The 17,425-nt window shown below is 44.4% G+C and overlaps 1 protein-coding gene across 3 annotated transcripts in view; it reads left to right on the top strand.

Annotated features, from left to right (window-relative positions):
* nbeal1 (neurobeachin-like 1) overlaps positions 1-17,425 on the top strand; it is a 46,197-nt gene that overhangs the window by 25,988 nt on the left and 2,784 nt on the right. For 2 of the 3 annotated variants that reach the window (XM_041965915.1, XM_041965914.1), the window contains 33 exons: positions 187-346; positions 657-759; positions 849-1,008; positions 1,901-2,059; positions 2,377-2,536; positions 3,093-3,181; positions 3,724-4,329; positions 5,600-5,775; positions 5,891-6,179; positions 6,303-6,611; positions 6,719-6,868; positions 7,006-7,163; positions 7,445-7,569; positions 8,776-8,902; positions 8,996-9,144; positions 9,242-9,375; positions 9,543-9,644; positions 9,944-10,039; positions 10,120-10,244; positions 10,373-10,513; positions 10,676-10,806; positions 11,214-11,323; positions 11,695-11,812; positions 12,097-12,194; positions 12,296-12,412; positions 12,568-12,657; positions 12,812-12,921; positions 13,049-13,221; positions 13,564-13,658; positions 15,030-15,146; positions 15,687-15,848; positions 15,962-16,110; positions 16,219-16,354. In XM_041965915.1, the coding sequence (XP_041821849.1) occupies positions 187-346; positions 657-759; positions 849-1,008; positions 1,901-2,059; positions 2,377-2,536; positions 3,093-3,181; positions 3,724-4,329; positions 5,600-5,775; positions 5,891-6,179; positions 6,303-6,611; positions 6,719-6,868; positions 7,006-7,163; positions 7,445-7,569; positions 8,776-8,902; positions 8,996-9,144; positions 9,242-9,375; positions 9,543-9,644; positions 9,944-10,039; positions 10,120-10,244; positions 10,373-10,513; positions 10,676-10,806; positions 11,214-11,323; positions 11,695-11,812; positions 12,097-12,194; positions 12,296-12,412; positions 12,568-12,657; positions 12,812-12,921; positions 13,049-13,221; positions 13,564-13,658; positions 15,030-15,146; positions 15,687-15,848; positions 15,962-16,110; positions 16,219-16,354 (5,124 nt within the window). Of the gene's footprint in view, positions 1-186; positions 347-656; positions 760-848; positions 1,009-1,900; positions 2,060-2,376; positions 2,537-3,092; positions 3,182-3,723; positions 4,330-5,599; positions 5,776-5,890; positions 6,180-6,302; positions 6,612-6,718; positions 6,869-7,005; positions 7,164-7,444; positions 7,570-8,775; positions 8,903-8,995; positions 9,145-9,241; positions 9,376-9,542; positions 9,645-9,943; positions 10,040-10,119; positions 10,245-10,372; positions 10,514-10,675; positions 10,807-11,213; positions 11,324-11,694; positions 11,813-12,096; positions 12,195-12,295; positions 12,413-12,567; positions 12,658-12,811; positions 12,922-13,048; positions 13,222-13,563; positions 13,659-15,029; positions 15,147-15,686; positions 15,849-15,961; positions 16,111-16,218; positions 17,421-17,425 lie in introns of those variants that run through there. The other variant, XM_041965913.1, reaches the window with a different exon arrangement.

The raw sequence follows: 17,425 nt of genomic DNA, 5'->3' as shown, positions 1-17,425 counted from the left end.
AGTTATAGATGTCTGGCATTACATAACACTTGTTTACCAACAAGATTTATCATGGTTTATGGCACAATACTTGATACATACTCTACCCCTTTCTTTGTTTGATTATTTTGCATGTGTGTGTAGAAAATGCACCTATAACTGAACTAATAGTAGAGAAATACAATCTGTTGTTTTTGTATCGTTTAGCTGCCAGCAGGCCATGTGGACGTCAGCGTGCTGGTTGCTGTGCAGCTTCTGATAGAGCAGGTGACATATGAGAAGAACCAGGCTCTGCTGCAGCAGCTTCACACACATCTACTGTTCAACTTCAACATCTGGAACAAAGGAGACTTCCCTCTACGCATAGGTTAGATCTGTGTGTGTGTCTGTGTGTGTGTGTGTGTGTGTGAAAGAGAACCATAGTTTATACTGGATTTATGAGGTAATGGTAAAATAATGAAAATACAGTGTGAGTGACGTATTTAAGCTGTATTATTTTTTTTTTATTCTCCTTCACATTTCCACCACATTTGTATGTATCTAAGTCTATTTATACATTTTTATGGCGGTAGGATGGGATCCTGCTGCATTTTGTGTGTGACACATAGAAAGAGTGCGTGTCCCTAATTGAGATTGTTACCAGTTCTAATTGCGCTTGTTTGTTTTTTCCAATGCAGGTCATATCCAGTACATGTCCACCGTCATCAAAGATAACAGGAAGCAGTTCAGAAGAAAATATGGAGTTCAGTTCCTTTTGGACACCGTACGTCTTTATTACGGGTGAGATGCCATTTCCTGAAGCTCATACCCGTCTGATAGATTTAGTCTCTTTTTCCCAAAACATCTGTGTCACCTGCTCTGTACTTTAGGAAGAACAGTAATAAAGACAGCGAGCTGAGCGACGATGACATTCGTACCATCCGGGCATCTCTCTGCGGCCTCATCAAGTACTACATCAGCAAGGGCATGTCACAGGAGGAGATGCACAGCATTCTGGGATACGTCGCTGCCACTGGGGATGAGGACCAGGTGAGGGGGTTGGCTCTCCAGGTTTTTTAGTATAAAACGCATCACGGCAGCTGAAAGAAAATGACCTGAAAGCTGAAAATAAACCTAAAGGTAGAAACTTAAATATTTTTATCATATGCATTGGAATAGTACTAAGTCATCCTTTTTCTATGCTTGCTCATCCTGTTGTACTAAATCATTCAGTAGCCTAATAAGGACCAGAATGCTCTCTACTAATTATTATTAGTGTGTGCTTGCCAGATGACCCATATATTGTGAAACAGATTTATGCCAACCACTCCTGCCATTTTATTGTAAAATAAGATGGCCTTTCTCAGCAGGATTTTCTGTTTCCCTGTGAGACGTGCCGCAGTATTGCCTTTACTGGAAGCTCTCCCGCCTGGCAGCTGTTTTGCCACCCTCCCTCTTTGCATTATTTTTAAACATTTTCCCTCTCTGTAAGCAATATCCATCAGAGGCTGTTGGCTGAAACAAACCACTTAATTTCTTGAGTGTTTTCCTCTATGCTCGAACATCCACTCCATAAAGTTTGAACAGGACTCAAAAGCTGTCACCTATTTTGTGAAATCCATTTCCTCCTCTTGTCACATCTCCTCCTCACCGCTCACCCGTTTTTCATTTTGTCTGTCACTTTGCATATCCTCTTACGCTGCAGCACTACATGTGGAGTCTTGCATCACCCTATATGAACATATGGTCAATATAATCACATGATCCTTCTCTGCTGCTCAGCATCTGCCATCTCTCTGATACTATTCATTAAGCCATACTGAGTGTTCATATGTCACACTTAATGAATTATGTTAAAACTATGAAAAACTCACTTCAAATCTAAACATAGTCTTTAGGTTAACATGACAACTAAATGTAGTTGTGGTTGCGTGTGTTGCAGTTGTGTGGACTGCTGGAGTTGCTGCTCAGCCTTCTTCAGAGTAGTCCAGCCAGGGACCAGCTCTTTCTGCTCCTCTTTGAGCCCGGGGCGGCCGACTCCTGCTACGCTCTCCTGCTCAATAATAAACACTCAGATCGACTGCGAGAGCTTGTCTTCAAGGTTGGTTACAGCCAATAACACCTGGGACACACTGACTGACCAAATGCCTCTCTGTGCCACCGTCATTTCTAAGCCACAATGCTTAATACTTGGCATAATTTTATTGCTCATGAGTCCATCACTTAGATGAGTAAAATGTTGCAAATGGTCATGATTAGCTAAGGAATTCCTGGAATGTCATTGATGTTCTGGAGAAAAGGTCAGGGGTTTTCAAGTGCGGGAATTTAATTGCTCTCAGAGTACATTGGCATCATAACCAATAGCAAAAAAGTAATCAAAAGGGTTGCTATTTCTTTTCTCTCTTCACCTCTGCACAGTTGTTTGAGCGCATGTTGCGCTGTGACCGTGTCTATGAGAAGAATAAGCAGCGCTTGCGGCTGAGGGAAGCAGGCTACGCCGGCCTGTCACTGCTCTTCTCCGAACTTCACATCACTCCCACCCTGATTCGCTGTCTCCTCAACCAGGTCCTCCACACAGGTCTGCTTTTTTTCCATTCTTTTTTTTTTGTTTGTTTCTTCAATAATTAAAGTGTGTTTTACCCTGCTCAGTAGCTGCTGTCATTAAGTCGAATATCACTGGTCAGTCTGGCTATTTTTCACAGTTAGCTGTCCTGCTGCTATTAACTTAAATTGCATGTGTTCTGCATAGGTTGAAGCTTTTACTTAATTGGTCAGTGAATGAAGGTGCTTTGATTTTTTTTTAATGATTTCCCACCACTTCATTCTCTAATGGAGTCAATTTCATGATCCCTCACGGAGCTCATTACTTGTTTTTTTTAAGTAGAGAAGCAGTAATTTACTGTAAATGACAGGAGCAGTAATTCCTGTCATATACAGCACACATTACAACACACAAAAAACATCTCACCAAGACTTTGTACAGATAAATGGAGCTCAGGCTTTGTGTCGGAGACAGTGGATAGATTTGCTCCCCTATCTGTCAGACAATTGACAGACAAATTGCGTTAGCACATGGCAACATCATATACAGTTGCACAAATGTGAAATTGTACGTGTGTACCTAAAATCCACAGATCAAGTGGTGAACTACAAGGACCTGATGTCTCTGGTCCAACTCACCCACCGAGCCGGACCCAGCGTACGCCTAATCGTCTGCAAGAGGGTGAGGAGACTTCATTCAAATTCTTTATCTAAACATTGTGCCATGAGCATTTAGATTTAGTTTTCCAGACAACTGCAGGGCACAGTGAAGGAGTTGGTTGACATTCTGAGGAGTTAGAGGTGTGCAGCCTGCAGCTTGCTGTGAGCAGCAGTAGGGAATGTTGGATAAGCATTAGCAGCAACTTAATCCAGCTTTGATACAGCAGGGGATTCTCACTTTAAAGTGATTTGTTGTAATTGGCAGTTTTAATCAGTTTAATACCATTTAATAACAATTAAAACACTAATAATGCCATTTATGTGTGCATCAGTACTAACAGTACAGCATTTAAAGTTTGGAAGCTGTAATGATCAAAGTACATGACATAGAAAGCAACACAAAGCAGCAGTTAGAGGAAAAATCGTGAATTAATTTGTTCATCATTAGCAATTGAAGTTCATCTTTGAAGTTTTTCTTTTTCATCCTTTACTGTTTGGTGCAAAATGACTTAGTTTTCCTGCAGGTGTGATTAAAGTTTAATCTTTTTCCTCCTCTGTCACCAGGTGTACCAGCTGCTACAATCCCAACAGGATGCTGCCTTCCAGATCTCAAGGCAGCAGTGTTGGCAGGACACCCTAATGCGGCTGTACCTGCGTGGTGAAGGGTCCTTGCCTCTGCGGGGCACAGACACCGTCAGCACCTGCAGCCTGGACCTGAGCCGTACCAGTGGCAGTAGCACCAACCGCCTGGAGCTGCCGCTGGAGAGAAGGGCGAGGGCAGGCAGCACTAGCCGCCTGGACCGGCTGGAGGATGACCGGCTCAGCATAGGTGACACTCGCTCTGTGGACAGCCTGGAGAACGGTGACGTCATCTCGCTGCTGGACACGCCATCTTCCTCTGCCTCAGCCGAGCCGCAACTACACACCAAGCCCTGGGTGGTGGGAAAATCAGGGGGCTTGACGCTGGATCTGTCGCATCTGCAGGCCTACGAGGGCGTCGAGAGCGGCAGCCAAACGCCCGGCAGCATGCCCAGCACACCGTCGCCACTGGAGACCTCTAAGCCTTTCCCAGTGGGCTCCGGGGATCGAGATGCAACTTCCTCCCTGACTGAAGACAGCTTTCTCTTCAGTGACAACATCTCACTGGGGGAGTCCTTTAACAATGCTGAGGTGAGATGGTTGACTCTGTGATACTTTTCCTCTTGCTGAAATGTCTCAACATTACATTGTTTAAAGCCGTAGTTTATTAGAGGGAGTATTTTATGTTTTTGGAATTGTCATCAAGTCTGATGAAAAGACCAAAACCACCTACTAACTGTCCCAATACTTTCTCAACCACAAGCCCACTGGTTTCTGCTGAAGATGGAAAGCTTTTAAAAATGGGTCAAAAATATATAGTTTGCCTTGAAAAAAAGTCACTGTAGTTTTTAGCACAACATTGCTCAAACTTTGATAAGTAGTGCATTTGTTTGGGGCTATTTTCAGATGCACATTTGGTGCTTTAGTGAATATTTCTGGCGGCAGGACAGTATATGTGGCATTGACTGAAAATCAACTGCAATGCCCATGTTCATTGGAATGAAACCAGTCCTTTAAAAAGTGATTTATTCACCTTCCTCCTCATAAATTACCTGTTAAGAAACAGGATTTTATTTTGTGCATGAGAGATGGAACATTGGAGGTAATGCCCACATTTTTTTCTTTATTGGAATTAGAATTTCAAACGTGTTTTTTTTTATTGTCATCTATAATAAGCCTTAGAATAGTTTCTCGTAAAGCCCCTAGAATTGAGCAGGTGAGAAGAAACATTGCTAACTTTGTTTCAGTCCATATTCCATGGTTGTCCGTAATACTAATGAACAGTGAGAGCTTCCGACTCAGTGAGTGAAATGTCAGCGCCACCTCAGGGAGCCCAATGCCGACTTTCATCTAGTCGGCTTCTTCTGTTTGTCATTTCATTGAGTCACTGGCGGGCAGAGGTGGAAGAGGGACAACCTGTCTCCTCCCACTGCAGGAGGCTGTCAGTTCTAGAATTAAATGTGTCTTAAGTGTCAAGTACTAGTTGGGGAACGTGGTAAAGTGTTTGATCAGCCTGGCAGTCTAAATGTAGCCAGTTTAAATGTTGAATCATCTAAATTCAAGACAGAACAGGTTGAGGGGGTCTCATTATAATTATGTATATATATATATATATATTATGTTACTGACATTATATTTGTCATCTTCTTGTTAATGTATCTTTTTCTATACTGGTCCTGTTACCTATGGCTGTATTTAAACAACCAGAGGAGTAAATGAAATTTCATCTATTTGAATCTCTTTGAAGACAGCTGGGACCCTGCAAAGGATTCAGCGGTGTATAGATAATGGATGGATGGATGAATCTCTTTGAGTGATAACCCGTTTGTTTCTGTCTCTTTGGTGCTGCGTCGCCCCCTAGCGGGCGGAGGAGGAGCTGTGTAGCATGCTCCTGGAGATTGTCCTGTGCGTGATGTGGCGTGGCGTAGAGGGTTCAGATGATTCGGCGTGGCTGGAGCGTGGCCAGGTCTTCTCAGCTCTCACCAAGCTGGGAACTGCCAACGAGCTGCTGCTTTCTGTCGACCAAATCAAACTCAGGTCAGTCCTCCATTCGACTGCTGCTAGTAGTAGTCGTAGCAGGAGCTGAAAGCATGCTGAACGCTTCTAGAGGGCTCGCTAGCATTATCTAATGCTCTGTCTTTTCTCCTTTCAGTCTTATGGAACGTATGTTGGAGTGGGCGGTGAGTGACAACCGCGAGGCATCAGCTGCCACGTTGCCGCAGCACACGGAGAACGCAGTGCGATTGCTTCACATGGTACAAGACTTCCTGCAGGCCGAGGGCCTGGTCAATCCAGCTCTGTGGACGGAGAAGGTGCTGGAAGAGACCGTGACGCTGATGGACAGCCTCATGGTGTGGTACTCGGCCGGCACCCAATGGTTCCAGCTCTCCCAAGTTGGCCTGAGACTGCTGCTGGGCTTTATGGCTCAGGAGGACCCGGAAGTGAGCAATTTTTCCCATTGTCCACCATTTCTACCCTGTGCATTGTCTTCCATTGTAAGGTTTGTGGCTTTATGTAAAAGAAAACAAACCCATCCATGCACAATAATAAATTACCTCTGCCAGGTGTGTGCCATGGCCACCGCCAAGCTCAACGGCATTCTGCAGACCAAGGAGGTGTCCAGCCAGGACGAGGCCTGCTACCTGCTAGGTAAGGTGGAGGGCATCTTGCGGCGTTCCGTCCAGGAGCAAACAGAGGAGACGTACTCTTTCCTGGTCCCTCTGCTGCGAACACTGCTCTCCAAAGTCCACCGCCTCCTCTACATGGAGTTGCACCTTCCCCAGCTTCCCGACACTAATGGCAGCCCGTCCTTCTTTGAGGACTTCCAGCTGTACTGCAACTCACCTGAGTGGCGCGTCTACCTCGACAAATATGTATGAGATTGAAATTTACAGTCAGTTGTTGTTTTAGATTATATTTAATACACGTTTATTGGAGAATGTAATGCAATGTTCTCCCTTTTGTTCCCGTTTGTCTTCAGATTATCCCGTACATGAAGCAGTATGAAATTGAAACATTTAGCCAGGGCCATGAGACCATGGCTCTCTACTGGAAGGAGTGCTACGAGGCTTTCATGGTCAGCCTGCATAAGAGAGAGAGGGAGAGGGGTGAAAGCAAGATCCGCTTCCAGGTCAGTTGGATCAATAGTAAATGGATAATAATTGAAGCCTCTTTTCCTCTATTTCTGTCTCACTGTGGACCCTATCTAATGTTGCTTTAGTCCTAAGCTTATCTCCCATGAACTGCTCCTCTTCACTTTCCACTCAGGAGCAATTTGTGGAGCCCTTCTCACGGCGAGGCCGCCAGGAGAACCTCCGCTACAACAGCATGCTGAAGCAGCAGCACAGCCAGAACAGTGCCACCCTCAGGCAATGGAAGGCAGCACGCCGGGGTCTGGTTTGTGAGAGGGGGCCCTGGTCTGACAGGTACTGCCATTGACATCTCTCTGTCTCTGCATGTCTTGTCTTTTTCCACTGTATACCATCTGCTGTAGTAAGATGAATCAAACCTCATTATAGGCTTGGAACTTCATGTTGACCTCAGTTTATATTTATGAAAATAAGATACAAGAAACATTTGCAGGAGCAGTGGTAGGAAAAATACAAGAAGTCAAAGGGTGTAGATAAAATAAATACAATACATACAAATATAGATAATGGATGGCTTTGGGAGTATTATAAGTGTGTTTTGCAACTATTTCTAACAGGCAGCAGGATGAGATGCACTGGAGGGTGTCCAGTGCTGAGAATTTCTCCCGCATGAGGCTGAAGCTGGTCCGTAGTTACAACTTTGACCCACACCGAGAGGCGAGCGCTCTGAGAGACAACCTGGGTAAGACAGCATTTCCTCTCTGGGCTTTAAACTGGTGTTTTTCCTGTGAGATTTTGGTGTGAGTTCAGACTAACATTCTGGTACATGTCTCTTAAACATGCGCATAAATATTTGAGCTAAATTTAAACCTGCGATAGCCTTAAACCTGAACATCAGCGTCTGCCTTTGGCAGCAAAAAGTAGCTGCTCCAGTAGATGTATTCAGTGACTGGATGTGATGATGAGGGATAAGTGTGTGTACTGTATGTCATGAGCACACTCATCCAGCCTGTCCTTGATAAACAGATTAAAAAGGACTGACCTTGAAAAGCCTCTCTAAGCTGAACTTGTGTCCTACCCTTCCTCCGTCTCTATGAGGAGGATGATCCACTATATGCTTGGTATCTTTTCCTTATTAAGTCGTGTGTAAGGGTGTTACAGAGTCAGGACCAGACATTTATTTTTATTTAGAAAATAGAACTGTCCACAGTGACAGAATCTGAGACCTTGTGGCAAATATCGAGCATGTATGATGTGTGGGGAATCCCTCTAGAGGAGGTCCAGTTGTGCCAGGTGTGGTTTACTGATTTGAGATTTTATGCACTCTAGATTGATATCTGCACAATCGTGCCATAAATATGATTATTTTTAACTTCAAATGTTCCTTTTGACTGATACAGCTTGCTGCATACACAAATTCTGTCTACTTTGCACAAACTTTTCAGGATTCCTTCATGAAGCATTTCAATTTGGTCGAGATTCTGATCCGTTTTTATAGGTACCTTTAAAATAACATACTGACTTTGCTGCTGAGTCTTTCAGGCACAGATTGGATTGCTCATGCTCCCACAGGAGCTGTGTGTTCACCCATTAAATTTGATATGTTTAGATTTGGATTATTTAGAAATAACGCCAGCTGGAGTTTTGCAGGTGCTGATAAAACCACCCAGCATGTGTCAGATTAAAAAAGGCACAACAACAACACTACACTCTAAAGTCTTCTCCCCTGCCTTGTTGATTAAAAAGGGTAAAAGCCAGCATGTGTGAGCAAGTTAAAAACGGTAAATCTTCTGTTTATAGCATTATGTTTCTAGCAGGTATGTGTTTGTAGTTTGTCAGCCCTTGACAAGCGTGCTAAGAAGTTAATTTTCAGCAGTGCCATGTGATATAAACCACCGCATCATCTCTTGGTTTTTAAATCATCTCCCGTCTTCCTTGCTTTGCTCAGGTGTCCATCAGCAGCGTGTAAACCCAGAGTCTCTGCTGCTGGAGGCTGTGAAGCAGGTCAAAGTCAGCGACCTGGAAGACGACATCCTGGAGCTGCCGGAGGACGACCCTGCTGTTGCCAACAACCAGTCAGTCACCAAATACAACAACCCCAGAACAGCTGCGTTCAAGTCATAGGTGCTAGAAATTACAGCCTCCAATTCTTTGTCCATGTCCTGCAGAGTTGAAGCAGAAGAGGTAGGCCAGAAGGAGAAGCTGGTGCTGTGGGAGGACTGTGAGCTGGTGACGGTGGTGGATGTGGTGCCCGGGCGCCTCGAACTCACCACCCAACACATCTACTTCTACGACAGCAGCCAAGAGAAAGAGGAAGGTAAGGAGGCGTCGACAAAGGTGGATGAGAAAGCATGGGGGGGAAAAAAGCATCACTAAACTTTTCCTCACACTAACTGTCCACTTGTTTCTTGAAGGGGTGGGACACGACTTCAAATGGCCCCTGTCTCAGATCCGAGAGGTCCACCTACGACGTTATAACCTGCGTCGCTCAGCTCTGGAGATCTTCCTCATCGACCAGACCAATTACTTCCTTAACTTCAAGAAGGAGGTGATCAGTCACAAGTTTAACTTGTCCAAAAAAATCTGATTATATTAGTATTTGTGGAAAAATATGCAAACTCCTGTTGAAATAGGTGTGAATTTCTCTGATCAGAGAATAATTTTTGATCCCCTCTTTGAATAGCTTGTAAATAAACTTTGTTTTCTGATTAACAGGCGAGGAACAAAGTCTATAGCCGCATGTTGCTGCTGCGATCCCTCAGCCTTTATGGAACCCGCTCGCCGCAGGAGCTCCTTAAAGCCTCTGGACTCACACAGGTCAGGAAACAGTGATGCAGTGATCTCATTTGCAATTGCTGGATTTATAACAAATTTCTCAGGTTAAATGATGAACATCAGGACATAATTAAGGAATTTATTTCAGCACACTTAATATCAAATATCAGACCACATTGTGAGGTTGATTTTCATACCTGGTAAATTGTCTGGTGAGATGTTGAGGTTTTCCCAAAGGGAGGAAACTAATCAATCACAGTCTTTCAGTCCAAACAACATGCTGTACAAATGTCCATGTTGTCAATATGCCTTTTTTCTTTTTTTCTCCTGCTTTTGCACAGAAATGGGTCAACCGGGAGATCTCCAACTTTGACTACTTGATGCAACTGAACACGATTGCAGGCAGAACGTACAACAACCTGGCTCAATATCCAGTGGTATGTTTGTCCCTGAACGCATCACTGTACAACTGCAGTGTTGATATTTGTGCTAACTTGCTGTGTGTGTGTGTCACCAGTTTCCCTGGATTCTAGCTGACTACACTTCAGAGGAGCTGGACCTGTCTGATCCTCGAGTGTTCAGGGATCTGTCCAAACCAGTGGCAGTTCTTAATGAGCGCAACGCAAAGGCTGTCAGAGAGAAGTATGTTTCAGAAGTCCAAAATTTAGTTTTTCTTTAAATTGAATTATCATAATAAAGCAGATAGAGACGTTTTTTCTGCAGCTAGAGGAAGGCACTTCTCTGAAATGCAAAAATTTACTTACTTTCAGGTATGAAAGTTTTGAGGACCCGACCGGCACCATCGACAGGTTCCATTATGGTACCCACTACTCAAACGCTGCTGGAGTAATGCACTACCTGATCAGAGTGGAGCCCTTCACCTCCCTGCACATCCAGCTGCAGAGTGGACGGTAAGGAGGCCACTCAGCCACACACTCACCAATGAGCCTCCCTGCATTACAGCCCCTTAGACACACACGTCTATGCCATTTAGGCATGTGTGTGCCAGCACAGAGCTGCTGTCTCTGGTGTTTATTATCAAAGCTCATCTGTACCATCCTGCCTCGGCTCAGGTTTGACTGTGCCGACCGCCAGTTTCACTCCATCCCTGCGACATGGCAGACCCTCATGGACAACCCCAATGACGTCAAGGAGCTCATCCCTGAGTTCTTCTACTTCCCAGAATTCCTTGAGAACCAAAATGGTGAGGTTTGAGTGCTGCATATCATTTTCAACTGCTTTAAAATATTCTATACAACAATATCATCAAAACTATCATACCATCAAAGTGCATCTACTTGAGGATTAGTGTAGTTGTGATAAGCAGAAAAAATCGAAATATAATTGTTTGTATACATATTGTTGCAGAATGAAGCAACAGTACAATGCTGTAGTTTTCACTGTTTTTTAAAAACAGAAAATTGCAAAACATAATTCCTTATCGTTCGTCTTATTATTATTCTCTCGATTAAGCAGTTTTGCAGGAAGATAGTGTGTCTATGTGTCTAGTGTCTGTTTAAAGATGGTCATAAATATGTTTTGAATTCCCTCTTTTTTCTCTGTACCTTCTCTCTTCCTGTTTCCTTGTCCTTTGTTGTTGCTGTCACCCAGGCTTTGATTTGGGTCGCCTGCAGATCTCCAAGGAGAGGGTAAATGATGTTGTTCTGCCCAAATGGGCCAAGTCCCCTGAAGACTTCATTTATAAGCACCGCAAAGCCCTGGTGAGATGCACTTTTAGCTCTGCTGCTGTGTTATGACTTTGAAAAAAAAGTAGAACATTGAATTAACTGTAATGATTAAAACCTTAACATCAGTGCACAGTGTCCAGAAATTGATGCAGCATGTGGTCTGTCTACAAACTCCATTTCATATGATATTATAATGTCTACATTTTGTTCTTCACATAACCAAACATCATCTGAATAACCGTGTTGTGGGTGGAGGCTTCCTTTAGTGGAATATACACCACTTTGATGTAGTCTGTGTGCACATGCAGGTGTACTTTAGTGCTGCATGTCTATGGATTATTCACTACGTTTATGTGTATTGTTGTGATGGCTGCTTTATGACCGCGTATGTGTTTTTCTGACAGGAGTCAGAGTACGTATCAGCTCACCTTCATGAGTGGATCGATCTGATCTTTGGTTACAAGCAGAGGGGCCCTGCAGCGGTGGAGGCCCTCAACGTCTTCTACTACTGCACATATGAGGGTAAAGCATCTATAATATATTTCTCCTCTGCAGTACTGTGTGCATAAAGTGCTTTTGGCAACAGTTGGGTTACAAAAGGATGTAGTTATAGATTAAAAACAACAGTTACTTTGTTCCAATCATTGCATCTTCTAACTATTGCAAACAAAAAAAAGAAAATAATTGTGGATTTTATCATCAGATGTGTTGATGTAGTGGTATTTTTCCCAAACTGCGTGTACTTAGATGTTACAGTTAATTACTGAAGGGGAAAGTTGTCTGAGTGATTGGTTTTGATGTTGCAGGGGCGGTGGATCTGGATGCCATCACTGACGAAAAGGAGCGCAAGGCCCTGGAAGGCATGATTAGCAACTTTGGACAGACACCCTGCCAGTTACTCAAGGTGCAGACACAGATCAGACTTGATGTAGCTTGAAAAGAAATAAACTCTGTAACTGTGCTGGTGGCTCAGATTTAGACATCTGTGTGTATCTGACTGCACAGGAGCCCCATCCAGTGCGTCTGTCTCAGGAGGAAGTGGAGAAGAGGAAGGCTCAGCTCGACTCGTGTCCTCTCAACATGTTCGAACACCTCAGTGACCTCAAGTCCTTCTTTGTTGAGGTTTGATCTCTCCTCTGCTCATTGATGTTTTGTCTAACGTGTCACCAGCTCGCTAAGTAAAACACAACACCTCAGGAACTATTATGATGCATTGGTCATGAAAATCTCCGTCTCTAGCAACTTGGATTTAAATTCTCTCCCCCATCATGCTGCAGGGCATCAGTGACAATGTGCCGCTGGTTAAAGCCGTGGTGCCAAAGAATCAATCCCATTCGTTCATCACCCAGGGGAGCCCCGACACCATGGTGAGCCTTGGTGCTAATACTATTCATAAAAGAAATAAAAGAAGTTGTTTTGTATTTTCTGTACTCTTCTAAGTTGTAAACTAAAGGAATGATTGAATAGATGAAGGTCAGACGATAGACAGTGATGTCCTCATGGTGTTTGCACTCTCTCCAGGTGACTGTCAGTCAGAACTGCCTGGTTGGCACCCATGGGTGGCTGCCTTACAACAAGAACATCTCCAACTACTTCACATTCATTAAGGACCCCACAGTGTCAAACACCAAGTGAGAACACCCACAGCACATGTGCAAATGCAGCACATTACATTTTGTATCCTGAAAAGTGTTCCTAAACTCTCTAACCCTCCATCATCTCTGTATTCTCTTTCTTCCTCTCCACATCTTCACCTAGGACCCTACGTTTCCTGTCAGGGCCCTTTGCCCCCGGCGTAGAGGTAACAGCGGCGCTGTTTGTGGTCTCCCACGATGGCAAGTTGCTCTTCAGCGGTGGCCACTGGGACAACAGCCTCCGGGTCACCTCCCTGGTTAAGGGCAAGACTGTAGGACAGCACATCCGACACATGGGTAAACACACCCTCTGCATGCCTCAGTGAGGAAAAGTCTGCATTTTGACTTGTGTCATATCCAAAATGAGCAGGCTATGATCTGGGTCCCTGTTAAAAATAATTAGCGCTCCCTTGCCGCTGGTGTTGCCTGCAAGGTAAAGAAGCAGGCGCGTGACCACCTCATGGCTGCTAGATTCAATTTCTACATTGGAAATAAATGTAAGCACAAGGCTGACAGTACTGGGAAGCAACCTGCTGTGTGTATGTTCAAACGATTGATAAAAATGAAGCTTGAGTTAAGTTTATGATTCACATATGTATGTCCTTTAATAATCTGTGGTTTTGTTCCCCTCTCCTGCAGACATTGTGACCTGCTTGTCAACAGACCACTGCGGCATCCACCTGATCTCCGGCTCGAGAGACACAACCTGCATGGTGTGGCAGGTTCTGCAGCAGGTTAGGACAGCCATGACTCGCTTATAAACCATGACAGATATTGATCTGCAAATAAAGTAATAGATTTAGCTTCATAAAACATGCCGACACAAAAACAGAATTCCTGTGTGTTCGTTACTAAACTCTGGAGCCTTTTGTGTTGATGCCCTTAAAGTAAAGGGCCAGTATGCATTTCTGAGTTTACTTTCAGGTAGGTTTGGGCATTATGACGGTATATACTGTGTGATGGTAGAAAGAAATGTGTCCACCGGTAGGGTTTCCACTGTGGGAGCTATCCCTTAAGGTGTATTTACACACTGTCATTCACAGTGTATGCACTGCTGCCCTGCTACACAGCGAGCAAGTGGGCGTGTTGGTGACATTACATGGAGTGTAGCAGCTTCCTACTCTTTTCTGCTTGCCTGTATATCGCTTTACACTCTTTCATTGACATTGCGGATACATTCACCAACAGGTAGCATTAATATCAATGCAAAAGCTGTCATCATTACAGATGAGTCTTCCTCCTCCTGGACGCTCTACCCAGGCACCACCCCTTGCCTAAACCAAATAGAGTATTTCCTGTATCCCAGAACAAATGTGCTACATGTGTGGAAGGGCAACTCTGATATTTTCTGGGCAGGCAGCACAATGTAGGGATCCAGCTGCCTGACAAGCTCATGTGACTTGGGCAGCAGGACTGCTGACCATGTTCTCACGTTGCATGAGAGCAACAGTTAGTGGTGATAATGCACATCTGTTGCATCTCTGTTCTCATTTGGAATGTTAAAGCTTCCATTTACAAAGTTAGTTTCTTAATTGAATTTACATAATAATAACAATTCATACAAATGTTGCATCAGATTCACGTGCATTTCCAACCACCTGTTTTTATGCTAAATTTAAATTCACACTTAAAAAACCTGGAAACACGAGAAGTTAGAAAGAAAATTTGAATTGTGGTTTCAATAAATAAGTGTTTCCAGGTTGAAGGTGGAAAAGTTGGTGTATCGTTAAAAGCAAAATGTAAAGTGCGGTGGAAGCAGACTGTGAATAGGTCATGATGCACATTAAGTATTTGACTTATTTGTCACCCAAGTCATCACTGAGTAAACGAAAAGATCACATCTGTGTGGAACGATGAGGAGACTGTAACCTTCCTCCCATTAATACAAAAAACTAACAAATGCAATATTTACATCATGTTTTCCCTCGTTTGTGGTTTGGCTGGCACTCTTTTAATTCCATCATTTTATTGCGCCCTCTTCTTCTGCACTGGTTCAAAAGCACTCAACTTGAGAATTAGCGCCACCATCTTAATCCTGGATTTCCGCGGGACTTTCTTCAACCTGACAGATCCTCATCAGTGTGTTTGTTTGCTCTGTTGTGCAGGGTGGAGCTCCTGTGGGTCTCTGTCCCAAACCAGTTCAGGTGTTGTATGGACACACGGACGAGGTGGTCAGTGTCAGTATCAGCACAGAGCTGGACATGGCTGTGTCCGGATCACGGGTAAGAGCACACACCAGACTGTTCCTCCTGCTGTGTTTCATCTCATCCTGCAAATTCATGTTAATTAGTCCCTAAAACACTAGTTTTCACTCCTGGAATGAAAGAGCGATGGTGCCACTCCGGAGATCAAGTCATGTGTGTATTGAAAAACTTTTCAATCACATGCTGAGTTAATAAGCTGGAAAATGGGGTTTAGCCTGAAAGTCAGTGGCCTGGATATGTGAGAGATTAATAAGGTTTTAAAGATTGTTGTAATGTTTGGTGTTCAGTGGCTGTGGTTACTTTTAATTTGAAATGACAGTGATCTTGCCGTTGAAGCACTGCCAAACAGTTTATGTGATTTTGCTGAAAAACTGAAACATTCTTTTTATTAAAAGTATGCTTTACATTCAGGTTCGTTCACAAACCAGGAGGCTAAATCACTAAACTGGGAAAACAACTTATTTGATAATTAGTTATGGAATGGAAATTGAACATTGTTCAATCCACAGTATGTGTTTGTGTGTTATTTAATATGTGCTGTCGCTCTGTGTGCCCCAGGACGGGACAGTGATCATCCACACGGTGCGGCGGGGTCAGTACATGCGCTGCTTGCGGCCGCCGTGCGACAGCTCCCTGCCGCTCTCTATCCTCCACCTGGCCGTGTCCTGGGAGGGTCACCTGCTGGTCCACACCTGCCTCGAGGGCAAAGCAACACTCAAGGTGCAGGCACCGATTTTTCTTCCGCAGACACTGCATGAAAAGATGGGGATCTGGGAAAATGATTTAGATGTGTTGTCTGAATGTTATTGACAAGTGTTTTTTTCCCTTCCCAGGATAAATACGCTCTACATCTTTACTCTGTCAATGGGAAGCACCTCTGCAGTGAGCCTCTGAAGGAGCAGGTGACTGACATGTGTGTTTCAGGGGAGTATGTGGTCATCGGCAGCGAGCAGGGATATCTGTCCATCCGTGACCTTTACAGGTGAGCTCCCATATATCTTACAACTTCTTATTAAATGGGAAAAATGTCAGTTTTCTTAGTGTAAAATTCAGAACCTTCATAATAGATATGCTTGTTTTTACTGTGCAGTCTGTCTCTGTGCACGGAGTCCATGGCCATGCGGGTGCCGGTGCGCTGCGTCTCGGTCACCAAGGAGCAGAGCCACGTCCTGGTGGGCCTGGAGGACGGCAAGCTGATCATCGTGGGCGTGGGCAAGCCGGCGGAGGTAAAGAACTCGCTGAGGAACTACATCGCTCAGAGCCTGGAGGGATCGCCGCTCATGGCCTCCCCCCTGCTGGCCCCGCTTCGAGCTCGCTCGCCAACCCGCCTGCTGCACCAGCGCGACCAGCTGGTGTTCAGCCCCACCTCCAGCTCCCACAGACCCTAGCAGCTCATAGTCCCTTCCTCCCCTTCCATTGCTTTAGATCTGACACACACGTACTCACGCACACACACACACAAACACACACACAAAAACCTGTGTTGCGATGCTTGGCCTCAATGTCCCTTTTTAAAACACAGTCACCTCTCCTTCTCAGGGATGGTTGTCGCCCACGTTCACTCATTTGGCTTCAGTCCTTCTGAAGCGAACCACCCCACACCCACACCCACACACACAGACAGGCACACACTTATTTCTGAGCCACACAGATTTAACACATTCCTTCAGCACACAGCTGGGCAGACGCAGTGGCCGCTACAACTACAACTGTGACATGGAAACAACTTCTTGTGCTTACCTCATTCAGTTTTTTTTCCCCAGAACTATTTGGCATCTGTGCAATATTTGACTTGATTTGGCCATTGACCTGGGATAACCTCCATCCCCTGCTGTTTACCTGAAGTGTCATTATGTTACGTGTTTGAGTGTACTACAACTATAACAGATATGCTGTGAAACAAACTTAACACTAATTAACGCTTCTGCAAACTCAAGCCATAATAACAGTGTAGCTACGATCTAATAATGCAAACTAATAATCTAGCGCCAAGGTAGATGTAAATGTTTTGGTAATGTAGATAGTGTGGTAGCGTAGATGTCGGAGGTTGATACAGGCAGTCCCCCTCTGAATAGTTTGATCATCACACCTTTTTTAGTCATCTTTTCTGTTCACACTGACTCACCAAAGTGAATCAAGCTTTGATTTATTCTTTAATGCCTCACAAGCCTCACAGGTCAATCAAGCTCCAATGAACTAATCAATCACCCATGAATCACATCCCTCCTCCTTTTTCCCCCCCGTTTTCTTTGACTTCACTTTTCTTTCCCCACTCTCCCCCCGTCCCACTTCCTCCT

This window comes from Chelmon rostratus, chromosome 24, assembly GCF_017976325.1.
Source record: "Chelmon rostratus isolate fCheRos1 chromosome 24, fCheRos1.pri, whole genome shotgun sequence".
NCBI classification, from domain to species: Eukaryota; Metazoa; Chordata; class Actinopteri; order Chaetodontiformes; family Chaetodontidae; genus Chelmon; species Chelmon rostratus.
This window is presented reverse-complemented; position numbering and strand designations above follow the sequence as displayed.